Source organism: Urocitellus parryii, chromosome 10, assembly GCF_045843805.1.
Source record: "Urocitellus parryii isolate mUroPar1 chromosome 10, mUroPar1.hap1, whole genome shotgun sequence".
NCBI classification, from domain to species: Eukaryota; Metazoa; Chordata; class Mammalia; order Rodentia; family Sciuridae; genus Urocitellus; species Urocitellus parryii.
Window position 1 is genome coordinate 108053142 of NC_135540.1, and position 18316 is coordinate 108071457.

Genomic DNA, 18316 nt, shown 5'->3' on the forward strand with positions numbered 1-18316 from the left:
AACAGGATACAAATGATTTAATAGCAAAAGCCAACTTTCCTGCAGCAACTGACTTCCATTTCTTTGAGTTTTTTTTTTTTTTTTTTTTTTAAAAAAAAAGGCTTAGCCAATATAGTCCTAGATGTAGTACTGGTTCCTGTGTAATTGTGTCTTAGTTCTTTCAAAGAACCTAGTTGCCCCCTCTTTCCCTGTCTCAGTAGGCAGTGCAGAACATACTGGCTCTTACCCAATTTGGTGCCAGGTGCCATTGTTTTCCATTTCTGATGAACATACTCAAAGACAATCTTAATATAGGTGGGATTCAGACAGAAAAACTGAAGTTCAGAAAGGTTAAGCAATTTGCTGACAGCAGCATGGATAGTTTAAATTTAAATCAAAGTCTGTACTTTTTCTACAAGATCATTTTCATTTTGCTATCTCAGGGTCATTATTTTGAATGATTTCTTTTCTGGTTAGAAGATCCAGTAAGTATCAAGGTGGATATTAGGGTAAAATTTATGAACTATATCCTCATCATCAACTTTTTTTTTCCTCTTAATGATCTTATCCCCTCTTAAAGGCCCACCTCCAACACTGCCACAAATGGCCATCAAATTTAAACACGAGTTTCCCAGGGGAGAAACCATGGCATCGATTACTTTTCTTTCTTTATATTTCTCCTGAGTTTTTTCAAAGATATGGTGACACAGTTACACATTTAGTAAAGACCTGGAAAGATATTTTTATGTATAACTTTTCAGATACTACCATAGACATGCAAGAGATGTTATTTTCTTTCCAAATTATGTAAATGTCCTTGATTTCCCAAAGTAGTTTAACTCTTTTATAGAAAACATTCTAACATTTGTTTGAAATTTGTCAAAGGCAGTTTCTATGTTGTTCCATTATTATTTTATGATTCAGAGTGAATAATTACAAAATGTCACTTGAGGCAGGCTTATGTTTGAAAATAAACCCTCAAAAATATGTTAAAGTTAAATGTTAATTACTTTTTTAGGAATCAAATGTTTATTCTCTGAAACAGTTCATAAAATAGCATCCCCCAAGGAACCTAAATGAGAAATCATCTTTGAATTTAGAAGCATCTGCCTGCTTTATTGAGAGGGCAGACTTTAAATGTGCAAGTTTTACAATTATCCACGTTCTTGAGAACTTTTTAAGTTATGTTGTTGCACTTCTCTGCAGGAAATGATAAATAACAAAGCTGTGATATACATCTTATTTTCCAATGAATTTTGAAAAAAAAAAAGAAAGAAAGAAAGCTTCACAGTCTTGTTTAAGATTTTTGGACTAAAACCCAAGTTAGTATACTAGTGTATCATGTTAACAAGACAATCCCTATTTGGAAGCTTCCTTGATTATTATTTTTTTCTTTCTTTTTCCCTCTCCCTCTGCCCCACTTCCAAACCTTCTTCCCTTTCTTAAGTGTTGAATTTCATAAAGATTTCTTTTTAAAAAGTTTCTTTATACTTCTGCTTGGCTTCTATTTCTGGCAGTCTTTCATCAGCTTGATTTCCAGCTTTTTACTCTGCTTTTTCTTTACTTTCAACTCTGTTTAATTAGACTTAAAATCTACTGGAAAAAGATTTTGTATAACTCTATCATATACTGTGATTTTACTTGAAATACTGAATGAAGACATTCAACATAGAATTTCTAAATTCTATTTGCATCTCTTTCCTAGCAGAATGTCACCAAGTACATAGATTTATTTTTGTTTCCTGATAAGAATTTTTAGGTAATTTTACAATGACTGATTTTTTTCTATAGAATTATAGATCTTCCATCATGCTGTCAGACATGCAAAAAGTATACTGAGCTCTTATTTTTAGGAACTTAAGCTGAAGGCCAGATGGCAAAGTTTCCATTCAATCAAAGCAAAACTTCATTTCAAAGGGGGGAAAAGGAGTCAAGGAGTAACTTAGGCATGGAGGTATTTAATTTGGGAGGAGGTTTTGGATTTTCTCTGAACATTTGTTTGACAATGATGATTTCTCACTAATTAAAAGATGTCATATAAAAGGCACGGAGGGATGTTGTTTAGAGTTTGCTGTTGTAAACAGACTAGTTTTGCCTTGTCTTTGCAGCAGGGTGGACACCACAGAGAATAAAAGAAGTCACCATGGCACTTCTCTTCTTAGACTATCTAAGTAAAGAGCCTTTAAGTGCATCTTTTTAACAGGTGTTCACTGATCACCTATTACATGCTACTTTTGAACACAGACGTAGAATTTAAAAGGTACCAATAGAACTTTTGCTTCCTCTGAAAGAATGAAAAATCAGTATATCAGAGCAATCCACTGAGCAAGCAAAATGGATGTGTAACTTTGTCCCTGCATTCCCAGGATAGGGAGGCCAGCCAGGAAGAGGTAAGGCCTGAGTGGAGATCCCATGGGATTACCCAGAATGGAGTGACGTGAGGACAAATATTTGGAGAGGTAGAGGTGGAAGGAGGGGAATGTGAGAAACATTCCCTAAGACTTGGAAGGAGATTGGATTTTATCATGTTCCCCACTTAGTCTGGGAAAAAGAGCAGGATTTCAGAGGGGAATGGCTACATGGGGCAGCCCATCAAGCTGGATGATGGGGGCCGTGGCTTCTTGTACTGGCCTGGCACAGACAAAATGAGCTGTTTTTGGTAGCATAAACCCTGAAAGCTGAGGGACCATGAGCCCTCAGAGAAAATGAAAGTTACAGACCCTTCATTGGTTCTTCCAGGTCAGATAAGCTCTGTAGATTCTCCTACACACCCTCTTTTGCAGGAGAGGCCCATGAACAAAAAGTCTGAATGATATATTTTTTTGTCACCTTTTTGAGTAGGAAAATGTGAATTAATATGATGTAGAAGAGTAAAGAGAGAGGGCATTTCTTTCACCTTTGTGTGACAGAGTTAAATCTGTGCCAGTTACCCTAAGCAGGGCCTTTCTGAGCTCATTTTTGGTCCCAGGTGCCACTTCCCATTTTTATTCCTCATAGGAAGGTTCTATGCTTTTCCTGAACTCTTATTTCAAACATGACTCATCCTATGTTCCAATCATTCAAGTCTAATGTATAATGAAAGCTAACTATAATGAAAAGCTAAACAGTCCATAATTAAACTCAGAACTGAATATTCAGAGCCAAAAAAGGAGAGAGAAAAAGAGGAATGAAAAGTATAAGCTGTCTAAGATTTTAACTGGACACTTAGAATCTTAAAGATGAAGAAGTTTTCAAATCTGTTTTTGGCAGGAAGAGCCCATTTCAAAGGAAGTTTGTACTCAAGTGTATAAAGCAGATAACATTAGAACTCTCTGGCAAAATGGAGAAGGGAACTGAATATACCCCCTTTACTCCAATGCAAGGTCCCAAAGTCCTTTCCCTAAGTATCACAGAGATCTGCTGAAATCCACCGTTTTAACTCAAGGAGTGGGTAATGTGGGTGGAGTGTGGAGCGGGTATCAGACACATCTTCACAGGCCAGTGGGGAAGATGGTTGTAGGTAGAAGGTACATGTAGGTACATGTTGTCCTTCCATAAGAACAAAAGCTACTCAGAAGCCAGACTGCAGGTTTGAGTGAGTGTCCCACTATCATACAGAGGGATTTTTATGTTTACTATGAAGTTTATTTTTCAGCAATGAAAAGAATAAAATTATAAGATATTCATTGTCATTGAAGGGCCAAGAAATAGGAATGACCATTTATTTCTGCTCTTCCTGCACCTCGTATTCTCACTCTTCATTTATTCATTTGACAAATGTTTAATTTACTCTTATCATGTGTCAGTTCTATTCTAGATTGGGGGCACAGGAAGGAAAACCTGAGAAAGTACCTTCACTCAAGGAGCTTGCATTCTAGAATAGAAAGAAAGAGACAATAGGCAAATAAGTATCTTCTTCTAATGTAAATTAGGCCAACTATAATGGAGCAGGTGTTTTGGTTTGGTTTGGTTTAGAGCAGACCATGGTTCTGATCATCTTGGGCATAAAGTACTCCAGATGTGGTGAGCTCTTTGCCCTATGTTTAATAGTGTCTAAGAAGAACATGAGAAGGACTTCTCAGCTTGGAAGACAGACAATTCGGGAAAAGCCACATTTCAGTGATGGGATTAGAGGAATAGAAGGACACAGACTGACTTCATTTTTAGATGGCAAATAATTCCAGATGTCAATAACTCTTCCATTTACAAATACAATTTTGAAATTTCTCAAGTGTTCTTCAATTGTTTATTTGAGTTAAGCCAACCAGTAGGCAGAGCTTGAGGCCTCTCTGTGCTTCCCTCAAAGGATGTACTCATTCAAAAGCATTCAAAAGGGCTATTTTTAGAGTCCCACTTCCCTTCTAATCTACCACCCCATTTGCTTTTTTTTCTTCCGCAGCAAAAGAGTTCTTTCTTATTTCTGAGCCACTTGCTCACCTCTCCTTCTCTTTTTGACACTCCCCACTCAAGCTTCTGCCCATAACACTCCATGAAACTGCTTTTACCAGAGACTCTGCTGCCCTCCACATTGCTCTTTCAGGTGGTCATGTCTCATCTTACTTGACCTGTCAGCACCATTTGGTTCAGTTGGTCATTTCTATCTCTTCCTTCCCTGGCTTCTAGGATGCCATGTTCTCCTTCCCATTTTCTACCCAGCACACTGGCCACTCCTCTGACTCTTTGCCAGCTTCTCTTCTCCACAGCCCTAAACATGGGGTTTAAGGGTCCACCCTAAATCTTCTCTTCACTATCTCTCTAATTCTCCTTCGTTACTGTCCTCATTAGCTAATCTCGTGTAATCTCATCCAGGCACACTGGCTTTGAATCCATATACTCACACATTCATGTTTGTAGTCCTGACCTTTATCTCAGACATTGAACTTGTGTATCCATTTATCTACTCAATGTGACATCTACTCACTTTGGTGTCTCCTGTGTATGCGAGACTTAACATGTCCAAAATGTAACTCTGGATTTGTTTCCAGTATTTCTCATCTAGTAACCTCATCCATCTCAATGGATAGCAATTTCAGTCTTCCTGATGGCCAGAAACTTAAAGTCCATATTGACTCTTGATTCTTGTCTTTCTCTCATAATTCTCATCTAATGGATGTGGAAACCCACTGGCACTACTTTCAGAATACATGCAGAATCCAACATGTCTCAACACTTCCAGTGATAATCCTCCAAGTTATCATCATCTCTTCCTGGAATACTTTAGTAGCCTCCTAACGGGTCCTTTTCCCCCTCTAGAACTGATTTTTAACATAATAGGCTGAGCCATCCATTAAAATTTAAGTCATATCTTACTGCTCTTTACTGAAAACTTTGTGATGACTTTTCTTTTTCCTTAAAGTTACAAAGCCCTCCAGAAGGCCTGCATAGACCTGCATGGTTGGGCCCCTTCTTCTGGTCTGTCTCATCTCTTGCTACTCGGTCTCTCCCTCACTTTCAGTCCATCTATGCACAAAGATCTCCTTACCCATCCTGATACCTGTCAGGTGTGCTCTTGTCTGAAGAATTTTGCTCTGGCACTTCCTTGTGTCCCCAAGATGTGGCTGATTCCCTCCCCTCTTCCAAGTTATTGCTCAATTGTCAGCTTTCAGCAAGGTCTGCCCTGGCACTCCAATTATTACTAGAACCCACCCCATTCCACTCTATACCCTGTATCTCTCTTACCCTCTGTATTCTTTTCCTCTTGACATAGAACTTATTACCTTCTGGTATGATGTATATTAATTTCCTTCTTATTATGTTTGATGATATTGTTTTCTTGGAGTATAAACTCTACCCAGCAAGAATCTGTTCTGTAATCAGCTGTGCCTTCCAAGATCCTAGAGGGGTGCCACATGGTCTAAAATCAGAGAGTTGCACAAGCCTTGCTGATTCCATGTGGCAGATGGAGGAAGCAATTACACTTCTAACTTCTAAGTAAGAATTCAAAATAGCCTGTTAGATATCTCTGTGTCTCAAAGGGTCTTGTCCGTACTGTGCCCCTATGGGAGACAACCAACTTTTCAGATTTATCTCTTCCTCAATAAGAGAGCATTGGCTCTGTTATTCTCTCTTGGGGACCCTGACTCTTTGCTTACTCAGAGCCCTGTGACCCCCCTATATTCCTACTCACCCCTTCTTAATGTTCTGCAAAATGAAAGGCCTTCTAGTTAACACGACTCACCTCATTAGAAGGCAGGGAGGAGTACAAGTTTGGTAACTTGAGCATACCTTTGAGTTTTCTGTCTGCTCTCCCAACCCTAATTTTTCACCCCAAGCCTTTTATCCATCTTTTGTGCATAAAGATACAGTGCTCTATCCGAGAAGAATTCTTATATCACTTGCTGAAAGATTATACTCGCTCTTTCTCATCTCATCAAATTATCTTGTAATAAGTAGAGCCACTTTATTAACTCAATTTCAAGCATTGTATAGAATCCAGCACCAACAGGCTTTTTTTTTTTTTTCTCAGTATAGGTCCAGGTAAGGATGTGCCATGGAAGGTAAACATTCTCTTCAGAGGTAGAACTAAAGTTGAGCATCAGGCTTTAGGCAAAGCAAATGAGGACACCATAAAGTCAGCAGCCAGTGGGTCATTTCTGTAAAAGACTCCAAAAGTTAATAACCAGAGTAATGAGAGCATTTGCTCATATGAATGCCACCATAATACACAGAGAGAACCTAAGGGGCTAAAGCAATTGCAGAAAATATCAGGGCAGTTCCAGACTATGGATAGTTATTTCATCAATTTATTATCAGAGACAAGAATACTGAAAAGAGCTGGTCATCCTCATGGGTGTACACTTTTCAAAATCCATGGCATTGTAAAGCCCAGGTGATCATAAATGTCCCTATTATCAGGATATGTAAACTAGGAAATATAATTGCATTCTGCTATTCTTAAAGTAGTACTCACAGTCCAATGTTTAAATGGAAGTAAAAATTGATGGTGAAGCATCTTTAGTCAGTAAAAGTTTCTTCATTAGGTGATGATGAATAGAATACATGCTTTGTTGAGGTGAGAATATTTCTTGCTTTCTCCACTGCTGTATCCCCAGGATAGTGCTTAGTACATAGTAGATTCTCAGTAAATATTTGTTAAATTAATCAATAAATCTTCCAATCATCAATCTGCCATTGATTTAAATACCTTCTTCTTAGAATTATCGATGATATAGGAAGTGGTGTTGAGATTATATAGCACAACTTCTCTGTGATCTCCTTTTTGCCTGTTGGAAGATGACTGGTATAAGACAGTGAAATGTATGGTCAAAACATCTGAGCAGCAGCTTGTTAAGAGCCCTCTTAGGAGATTTTCCAAAAAAAGAACTAGAGCTGATGTGGAATGTCATTTCATCTGGATTCAATTCCCTTGAAAGACAGACATGTGCCTTTTGTTTAGATAGAAAAGTAAGGACAAGTGTGAGCTTTCACTCAAACCTGATACCCTTGAACTGGCCTCATGTCAGCTGACTACAACACTGACATGTACAGAAACAGGGGAGTAGTCGTGCTGTGGAGGACAGGGCTGGAAGCCCAGGATTCTGGGGTGATTTCTACCTCGAACTAACCATGTGGCTTCCCCCCACCATTGTCTTTAACCTTATGAATCTACAGTTTCTCTATTTGCAAACTATCATTCCCTCAAGGAAATTGAGATAAAAGTGCCTATCTGTTTACCTTCTAGGGTATTTAGAAATTCCAAACAAGATGTGTTTATATCATTTCATTGATTGGAAAGTTGTATAAAAATAAATTGGAAATTCTGAATAAGGCTCAAAAGCAATCAATCAGAAAGAGATTAGAGACTACTTATGTTAATTTTGCAAAAGTAATATTGATTAGCAGAACTATGAACTTTCAAAGAAAGAATAAAAATAAAGAAAAAATTCATAATATCCTAAAACCAAGGGTAGCCCCACCTCCAAATGTAGATCCACACAGAAGTCAGCTTCTGCTGAATCAGTCAAGACAGAAGATATCAATAACCAAGACAATGCAAGCAGTGCTGGATTTTAAATTTGATCCAGATTTGAAGTGAACATACACAAGAAATGTTTTTATTGAAGTCATATATATTGCATCTTAGAGATGAGATCTGGAGGATAGCAGCTATTTAATGTTGAGCTTTCAGCTGTGTTTCTAGAGGCATCTTGAAAGCTGTAGGTGGGGAAGGCAATAATTCTCAAGGTACTGCAGTTGCTGCAATGCAAATAAATGGAACTTTTGTACTCTTTCGTATGTATACATATAGTCTCACAATAGGATTATCATTCTTTAATTTTTAATTTTTTTTTCTCTCAACCCTAAAAAGGGGATATTGTAAGACTACCTAATAAAATCTTAGTATTCTGGCTTTTCATTTTATATCTGGTTTCATGAGTGCCCTTTAGGAATCTGTATTTGTAACTATAACAGTGCAGAGTGTCACTGGAGCCATACATGGGCTGTGTGTGAGCTATGTGCATTTGAGCAGTAGAGGGGACTGGCCTGAGGTTGCTGCCTGATTGGGATTTGCCTTTTCTCTTGATCTGCCGATCTGCCTGTGATCCCACACAGCACCTGAGATGGGTGTGGCTTTCCAAGATGTCAATCAACCCGCTGATCAGGAGACATCTCCAAGCAAGACTCCATCCTTTGAAACCCAATCCCTTGACTTATTTGGATGGAATATTCTATGAATATTGTGGAATATTCCACAATAAACAGGGGGAGTTCAGGTGTGCTCTCTCTCTTGCTTGCCTCTCTTGTTCCCCTTGCCCTCTTTCCAGTGTGGGAGCTGATCTTTGAGGTCGCAGAGCCATCCTGACCCCCACAATTGAGGAAAAAGGTATTTTCGTGTTTGTGTGGATTTTTCATTGCCAGCCCTGTTCACCCAGAGTGGCCTTACTTCTGTTGCCCATGCGGGATGTGGGTGACAGCAGAGTGCTATAATTCATGTCTTGAATTGTCTTTTAACACTGTTATGCATCATCAAACATGCTGAATATTTTGAAAGTTGAAATCCATAGATGTAATTTTTATTGCTTCTGAAATCGTGGGATATAATGAAAAACCAAATTTTTTGCTGTTGTTATTGTGAATTTACCAAATCAACTAGGATTTAACATTCAGCAAGTTGAAATGATGATTTCCTTGATAGCATTGAAAAATAGTTTATCAATTTCATTTTTTTTTTTTTTTTGCTTTGTTGTAGTGTATTGCCCCTTGGAGATTTAGGAGACTTTTCCCTTCAAATAGAAGTTTAGAAACTCTTGAGTGCCAGTCACTCTGATGAGTCCCAGGAACACTGGGGGAAGCCTGACAGACATGGACCTTAGCGCCTTTTCAGTTTTCAGTTGGTACTTTTCTGTTTTTCTAATTCTGAGTGAAATACTCCACACTTCCTGGTTCCCACCATTTAGTCCACAACGTTCATCTGACCAAGGAATACCCAGTTCAGGGAATGGTGGCAGTGACCAGGTGATGGACCACACAGCTGACATCACACACATTAGCTTTGGTGAAAGGAGGAAGGGGGTTTGAGGTTCATTTTATCTACTGTTATTCTGCAACTGAAGTTCATGAAAAAAGTCAGAAGTTTTGCTTTTTTGATTAAAAAAAATAACAATCATTATAAGAACATTTGTAAAGTACAGAGTAAACTATGGTGAATAAAAATTGCCTTTAATTCTATTACCAGGGACAATTACAGTAGTTTTTTATATACTTCTTCTAATGACAAATTATATTGTATTTATATTTAAGTGGAAAAAACCCAATTGAAATTTTTCCCCAGGACATTGAGTATTTTCTAAAATATACTTTTTCAGTGACTGTAATAACATTTTGTATTATGTAGGTGCCAAATTATTTAACCAGTTTCTTACTATGACATAATTGTTGTTTTGTAGTTTCCACATTATAAACAATGATGGCGTGAATGTCCTTAAAAATAAAATTCATATGTATTAAAAATGATATCCTTTGTATGAAGTTCAAGGAATAAAATTTCTGAGTCAAGTATCAGATGCATTTCAGGCTCATTAACAAATATTTAAATTAATTTAACATCCACTTTGTTGAACTGATATATCCTTTTATTAGTCATTTTCCTTAAAAAGTGTTCCTAGTTTTTCATCTTAAGTCTTTTATCTATCATAATTTAAACAATTGAATATTTGTTGAATTTGGAGGGGGGCAGATAAAAGAGAACCATAATACCAAAAGCAAAACACACCAAAATGTAACTGTACAACTGGGGGCAGGGAATGAATGAAAATATTATTAGCTAATGTCATTTTCCATTCCTTATGCCAAAACAGACTCTGACATTTTAGCTGGCATTTTTAGTAAAGTCGGGAAATATATTTCAAATGCAGGGCATAGGGTCTCTATGCTTTGTTCCAGTACACATCAATTGACTGGCTTTATATTTACTATAATCGTCTCTGCTGCATAAAATAGCATTTTAGAAAAAGAGGGTTTTTATGTTTGTTTAATTAGTAATACTTCACTTTGACATTATTTTCAACTATTAAGAAAAATATTCTCCTTGGGTATTTTCCCCATACAAGCTATTCGCCTCCCCCCACCCCCGAACATGTACTCCTCACTGTGCAAGCAAACACTCCTGGAATTATTTCTAGATAATTTCACAATTAATGTTTCAAAATAACAAAGAGAACTTGGTGACAATGAAACCGAGGGAATTTGGAAACAAATCTGTTGAACAGCAAGGGAAGGTTTTCTATTATTTATTTCTCTGTCTTAAATGGGGGAAAACAGACCCTATTCTGACATTGCTTTTTTTGCCCTTCCCCCCTTTTCAGTGCTCTGCGGAGGAGGTGAGAACTTTCTGTGCACCAGTGGGATCTGTGTCCCCCAGAAGCTACAGTGTAACGGCTACAATGACTGTGACGACTGGAGTGACGAAGCACATTGCAGTACGTGGTCTGCTGTTTGGGTCTGTTCTGGTGGACAGGGATTCTATTCAGGAGCCTAGAAACCCAAACCATTCCATTGTCAAATCCTGACAACTACCCACCTTTCAGTGTTTCATGGACAGTTTTGCTTTGCCTTTCTGAAGTGAACTAGCATGTTTACCTTATCCCAGAGTGACAGTAGTGTGTTTGCATGGTTTTATTGAGAAGAACTCAATAGCTAGATACTACATTGAAACAGATCAGTGACTGAAAAGTTCTTGCATAAAGTCTCCTAGAATTGGGAGAAGATTTTACATTTATTTTGTTTGAGTAAGGAATTTTGTTTTGGATTTTAAGTTTTCATGAGTATAATGGCCAATGAAATGTTTTTAAAAGAATATTTTTTATAGGATTTTTTTTTCCTGTGAACTAAAACACGATTCAAAGCATCTTTTTTAGATGCTTCTTCTAAATTGGATATAGTCAAAGGCATTAAACGTTCTCAGTTTACTAAATTGACTTGATTAGTTGTTTTGAATGAATTGAGGTCACAGTGGTTTGTCCAATATAGCTTTAGATTTCAAGTTATTTTGTACTTATGCACCAGACAGAAAAAGGGAAACTAACCTGGAGAATTACACTGCATGATCTGTATTCAAAACAGACCCATGTGTAATTGTGTTCTAATTGCTTTTTAATGGGTGTATAACCAGACGTAGTTAGCACGGGAAGAGTATTTTTACTTCCCATGAGAATCACCAAGGCTTTATAAGAGCTCCAGATGGCTGACCTTGATTGAGAGATTCCTCTAGTCTGTTTGCTGAGTGACCAACTCTTCTATCCGAAGGGTTAAGATGGTTCTTTGTCAGAATTCTGGACAGGCAGTGTATTATAGCAACATTTCAACTCAGTGATTCCCAAAATTAGGTTCCATAGAACCTGAGTCTTGAAACATGCTTGAGGAAAAAAAAAAAAAAGTTTTGGTAAAGCTCTCAGAGCTATTTCTTGGAGAGTTTAAAATACTTGTTTGTCTATTAAACGTTATAAGAAATCTTGCACAACGACATTAATTTTGCTTAACCTGGTATATCCTCAAATTTTTCTTCCTCATATGAACTCTCACCTTTATTTATGCATTCATTTATTTTACATAGTACCTAGCATTCCATGGAACACCAGTTATGCCACACATATTTCAGGAAATGTTTTCAGTAAGACATTTGTTGTTTTACAATGTGGAATTCTCTCTTCAGAAAAAAAGTATGACATAATTTTATAGGAAAAACATTTTATGGGATATATATTTATATTGGGGAATATTTTGTTCTCCGTGGTTCTGAGCATGTTATTTTGAGCACATAAGTGCTTTCTGCTGTACTTGTTGAAATTGAACTTGAAGGGGTCACTTATCCTAACCACCAACAGGACAGGAATATTTTACCATTCTGGAAGGTATTTAGCAATGTCCTAGTAAGTGTGGACTTTCCTTATGAACATACTTCAGAAAGCATCTGGTTTGGTTTATTGAGGAACTACATCCCTTCAGAAAATTTCTGTAGAAAAACCCTTGGTCAGATATAGAAGGCTTCACATGCAATTGTCTCTGACCTTGAAACTACTGGACTAGAAAATATCTGGTGTCTTTTTCGGCTAACATTCCATATAATCTTTTGATTCTATGATCAGATCTTAGAACAGTGCCTGACAACACAGAGCAGGTGCTTAGTAAATGAATGTATATAGATTTTTTAAGGCCTCAAAGAAAATGTTTGCCAGAGGGGAAAATATAACTGCTACAAAATCTGCATACCTTGTACCATATAAAACCACATCTGTGCCCAAGTTTGATATTCAAAGTGTGGAATGTTCATGGACGGTACCATGCTTCTGTCATCACCACCTTGAAAGGAAAGAGTAGTGTGTGTTTGAATGAGGGCTTGCATAAAAATTGGAGCATGAACACAGCCTCACAGATGGTCAAGAGGGAGAAGGAAGTTTTGCTGAGTATGCCCAGTGAGAAGTAGAAGAAAATTCTAGTTTGTAAGGTTCTGGCAGGTAAACTGGCAGAGGATTGCCAGAAGAGATCATGCATATATGGATTAGATGCAAAAATGGTCTCTAGTAAGTACTTGTCTATTTTTCTGAAATATGGGTCAAATTAGGTAGCTTGTACAGTTTGTTGGAATTATTCATTTATTTTTAGTCATATTCAAAGGAAGGAAGGGAAGGGACTTATTTGTGAATTACCCAATCAACTTCCAGAAGCATTTTCCCTGTGTGATTTGATTTAATCACCAGCACTGGAGATATTATCTGTTGTTTCTTGTATGAATGAAGTGCCAGAGCTTAGGGTGATGAATAAATTTGGCAGGATTTGAAGTATAGACTTCAACCCTGTCTGAATATTTCCATATCTAATGCTGTTTTCTTTCAGTTATGCTACCGTGGACTTTTCCTTGTCATTAAAGTTTAGATTTGGTTAATGATTATATTCTGATCATTCATATGACAAGAAAATGCATAACTGTTCTGGATACTCTATTATGCTTTGAGAAGTAATTGTCTATTGTGACAGCACTTCAAGTATCTGTGATGTTACTGATTTTTCCCCTTAACTATTTTTGTCTTGTATGGCAGTTGTTTTCTTAAGTATTTATTGAATGAAAAGATTTTCAACCACCTGGAACAACTTTAGTGGTTTAAGGGAAAGATTTTTGAAACTTAAGAAAACTAAAAATTTCAAGTCCTGCAACCTAAAGCAGGCTATTTCTCTAACCCTGGCTTGTCTTAGCATGTAGGCTGACTGCAAGTTAGCATCTCCAGGAAGCTCTGCATCCAGGGATTCTCATTCAGTTGGTCTGGAGCTATACCTAGGCAGCAGTACATTTTCAAAGCTGCCTAAGTAACTCTAACATACAGCCAGATTTGAAACCACTGGACTAGAAGATATCTAGTGTCTTTTGTGGCTAACATTCCATATATTCTTTTGATTCTATGATCAGATAGTAAATGAATGTATAGAGATTTTTTAAAGCCTCAAAGAAAATGTTTGCCAGAGGGGAAAATATAGCTGCTACAAAATATCTTATACCATATAAAACCACTATCAAATACTTTTGTAAATCATTTGTTCTGAGTTTTGGGTAAAATTGGTGGATTTATTTTTGAAGACGGTGGTTACCTAATTATAATGAGTGTGCTACAGTATGGTGGCTAATACTTTAAGTTTTTGAGACAGGTTGCCTACATTTTTATCTATTTACCATTTCCTGCATCACAGAGCTTGGGGCCAGATGCTCAACCTCTTTGTGCCTCAATTTCATCAATGAAGTGGGGACAAAACTATCTAGCATTGAAGATAGTATAATCCAGAGCACATAAAGCATGTAGAGCAATAACATGCAGTAACTCTCAAAGAGTATTAGGATTTATGGTTGTGATTATCACTGTTGGTTCTAGTGTCATCTTATTCTCTCTGCCACCTCCACCCAGCACCTCTCATTTCAAGGGTGCAGAGGATGACCACTGGAAGTCATGGGACTATTGCTAAAGGTTCAGGAAATATGTGGTAGGCGAGACATAAGCATTAAAATATGCACAACAATTTTAAAAGCAGAAGATATTTTAGAAAAGAGGCAACTAAATAGCACAAAATAAAAATTGATATTCCAAGTTATATTTCCAGGTCATCAAAATGAATATAGCTACTATGATCTTTTTACTAAATGGGATGCAAGTAAATGCTAGAAAGATTTCTATCAAAATAACCAAAAGATCTCATTCTAAAATAGAGGAGGAAGCTCCAACTGTTTGCAAAATCCACTTTTGTGTAATGGTGACCTGATTATACCAAGTCAATCTAACTATTGAATATTCTTGAATTCCAACTATGTGTGAAGCATGTTCTAGATAACCCAATAACTGAACTTTCTAAGACATGGTTTCTTTCTTCATGAGAATTTTAGTCTAATCAGAAAAATAATATGTAAACATAGGAACTACTAAATCTGGTATTTTAAAACAATAATACAAGCAATGACACAAAGTCAAACAAGATTGATGCAAACAAAAGTGTAGTAGCACTAAGTATTATGAGCAGAAGAGGGGTGGAGAGATTACCAGGAGCTGGTTTAGTAGAGCAGCTGATGGAAATGGTGATACTAAAGCCAGGCCTTGCCCTTAGGTCTGTGTATTCCATAACAGTGGTTCTCAACCCTCTAGGTAACATTTTGCAATGGATGGAGACATTTTTGACAACTACAAGGATGAGGAAAGATATTACTGGTATTCAGTGGCTAAAGGCCAAGAGTGCTACTAAAAATCCTACAGTGTCCAGGGCAGCCATTCTCAACCCAATGAAGAATTTACCCAGTCCCAAATATCAGCAAGAAATGCAGTTGAACAACTCTCTTCCAGACTCTCTCACAGCTCTGATGTTAATGGGCTAGGTAATGGTAGGCAAACCATTGGACCTCTCTGGCCATCTCATAGCGACAGGGTTAGATGAAATGTTTTTTTTTTTTTTTTGGTCCCATCTGTTTTTAACATTTTGTGGGTGGAAATTGAGCCTCCATAGTTCTTGAGTTGAGGCGACATATTTGTTTATGGAGTTACAGAGACTGAGCCAATTCAATGAAGCACTTGTTTAAAAGCCTTCTTGTTGCTTAGTTTTTAATGATAATTTTGAGGGACAAAAGTTCACATGAGTTTCCAAACTGAAATAAATATCAACACACAAGAACTTCAGAAAAAATGTTTTGCATCAAGATCTCCTTAACAAAAAAAGCGCTGTATGTAGAAAAACCTTAGGTCACAGAAAATTATGCTCATATTGAGCAAGAAATTTGGCGCAGCAAGCACCTTTTGAAGATTTTGATTTGTTGGCCTCAAGTTGTGCTGACAACATCTCTTTTCAGTTCAAATAAACATTGATCCCAATAAAAGGAGGCACTGTGATCTTTGTTATTTGCTGTGTATTTCTGGCTGTGCATTGCCTCCGGTGAAGGTTTTGAATGTTTACTAATCACACAGACCTTAGGGAAGTAACAAGTTGTTTTCCAAATCCAACTAATTTTGTGTCTAACTTCTGAAAATGGCTCCTCACCAAGGAAGTCATAACAGTGGAAAGTTCAATTTGCACCTGTGTGAATAATGAGGATTTAAAAAAAGCCTGTTTCCTCCCCATTTATAAAGTAATTTAATAAAAACAGCACTAGTTTTAAACATACGTCCAACGAGGTGCGTTAGAATGAATTAGTAGGGGTGCAGAATGGACCTCAAAGAGCACATATAAACCTTTGAAAATGTTTGTCGTGTTCTCTTGTTAATCAGATTCTGAAAGGAGTATTTGATTCCCCAGTATTCCTATCATCAAAACACATGAGGTGCACTGCTTAAATAGAAATTTAACTCATATGGTTAAATCTGCCATTCCACCCCTCACAACTCTGGAGGGTGCATGTATTTTTGCACCTATAATCAAGTTGGAATACCTTATTTTTCTGGTTATCATTAATACTAACATTGATTAAATGCTTCCAACAAGAGTAATTTAGATTAAAATAGAAAGAAAAGTCTAAAAGACCTTTTAAAACTTTGCATGGAAATGGGTATATCTCGATTCACAAATTCCTCAAATTTGCCCAGTGAAGATGAAAACCAATGTCTTAACCTTTCTGGACTCAGCTGTCAGTCATCTCATTCAGCAGTGGGTTGCAGGTGGGAAGATCATGCCCTCTGCTGAGGGGAGGAATTAGTACAGTCAAGGCCCATAACTAGGACCTCTTGGTTCTTGTATTTTATCTTAATGTGGCTCTTAATTTGAGAAATCTTCAGGCTGGGAGAAGTAATGAAGTAAAAAGTACTTATAAAAATTCTATATGTGTGTAATTGTGAACATATGTGCATTTTTTCGTGTGTACATACACTTATCTCACTGAAGATGCTGCATGGATGATCTCTAAAACTCATTCCTTTCTAAAATGATGTGATTCTAAATTTTTTTGAATTGTTCTTTTTAGAATGCTTTTTTCTGAAATAGATATTTATGATTCATGCATATATAAATGTAACATTTTGATGTAGTTAATATTTTAATTGATCAATGTCAAAGACTTCCCTGCCTCTGACTTAATAACATATTTATGGGGTGCAATGTGATAATTCAGTAAATACATGCATCCAATATATCAAATCAAGGAATTATCATTTTCATCTTATCATCATTTCTTTATTCTTAGAGCCTTCAAACTCCTCTCTTCTACTACTTCATAAAATGTATAATAGGTTGTTGTAAACTGTAGTCACCCGTGGTGCTACAGAATGCTAGAACTTGGAAGCTAAATGATGGGAGCCAAAGACTTTTGAAAATAAGTTGTCATCCAGTTGGGATGTTTATAATAAAGAGGTGCCTACCACCAGTTGTGTGAGATACAGGAGGACAAACAGCAGCTGGAATTCAGTAGACTGAACAGTGGAGTAGAGTGATCTTCAAATATAGCTCCCATTCTCATCTTTCTTTCATTTATTTTTGCTGTTCCCTGTACTTGACACATGATAAAATTCTCATTCCTGTCCCACCACTGAAATTCTGCCCATCTTCCCTAATTCTTCTCCAGATGTGTACAACCTATGCACTTATTTTAAATAAGGGAAAAGAGAATATAGTTAAATGACATTAACCAAATTATGTTATGTGTCTGTGACAATGAAGCCCACTATTCCATATAATTATAATTTACCAATAAAATCTTAAAATAAAGAAATAAAATAATTTTTAATTCCTCAGGGGAAAAAAGAAACCTAGTTAGTAACAAATGTGGGCTTCTTTACCCATATTAATGTAGAACATTTTACAAGTTTTTTGAGGTATAATTTATATACCATAAATTTCACCTATTGACTTTTAGTAAATTGATAAGAGTTGTGCAGCCATCACCACACGAGCCCTAGAACTTTCCCCTTTTCCCTCTAAACTTCCCTCCCACATATCTGCAGTCATTCTCCCTCCAGACACTGGGAACCACTGCTTTAAATTCTGTCTCCGTAAATTTGCTTTTTTCTGAAATTTCGTAAGTGGATCATATAACATGTAGTCTGGTTTCTTTCACTTAAACATTTTGAGTTTCATTAATAACTGTCACATGGAACAGCGGTTTGATTCTTTTGATCTCTGGATAGATTCCACTGTATGAGCATATTATATTTATGGTTCATTCATCTGTTTGTGAGCATTTGGATTTTTTTCCATTTGGGGGATATTTTGAATAATGTTGCTGTAAACACTCATATACACGTCTTTGTGTGGATATGTTTTAATTTCTCCTGGATAGACTCCTAAGGGTAGAATTCATGAATTAGATGTGTGGTAAGCTGTCAGAATGTTTTCTGAAGTGGTATTATTATTATTTTTTTCTCCCACTCGCAAAGCATGAGAGTTTCAGTTTCTCAAAATCCTTGCC

At 36.8% G+C, this 18316-nt stretch overlaps 1 protein-coding gene across 1 annotated transcript in view; it reads left to right on the plus strand.

The window, feature by feature from the left end:
* The window catches only part of Corin (corin, serine peptidase), a 126813-nt gene that overhangs the window by 79707 nt on the left and 28790 nt on the right, over positions 1-18316 (plus strand). The window contains 1 exon segment of the mRNA XM_077803427.1: positions 10764-10877. Within this exon segment, the coding sequence (XP_077659553.1) occupies positions 10764-10877 (114 nt within the window).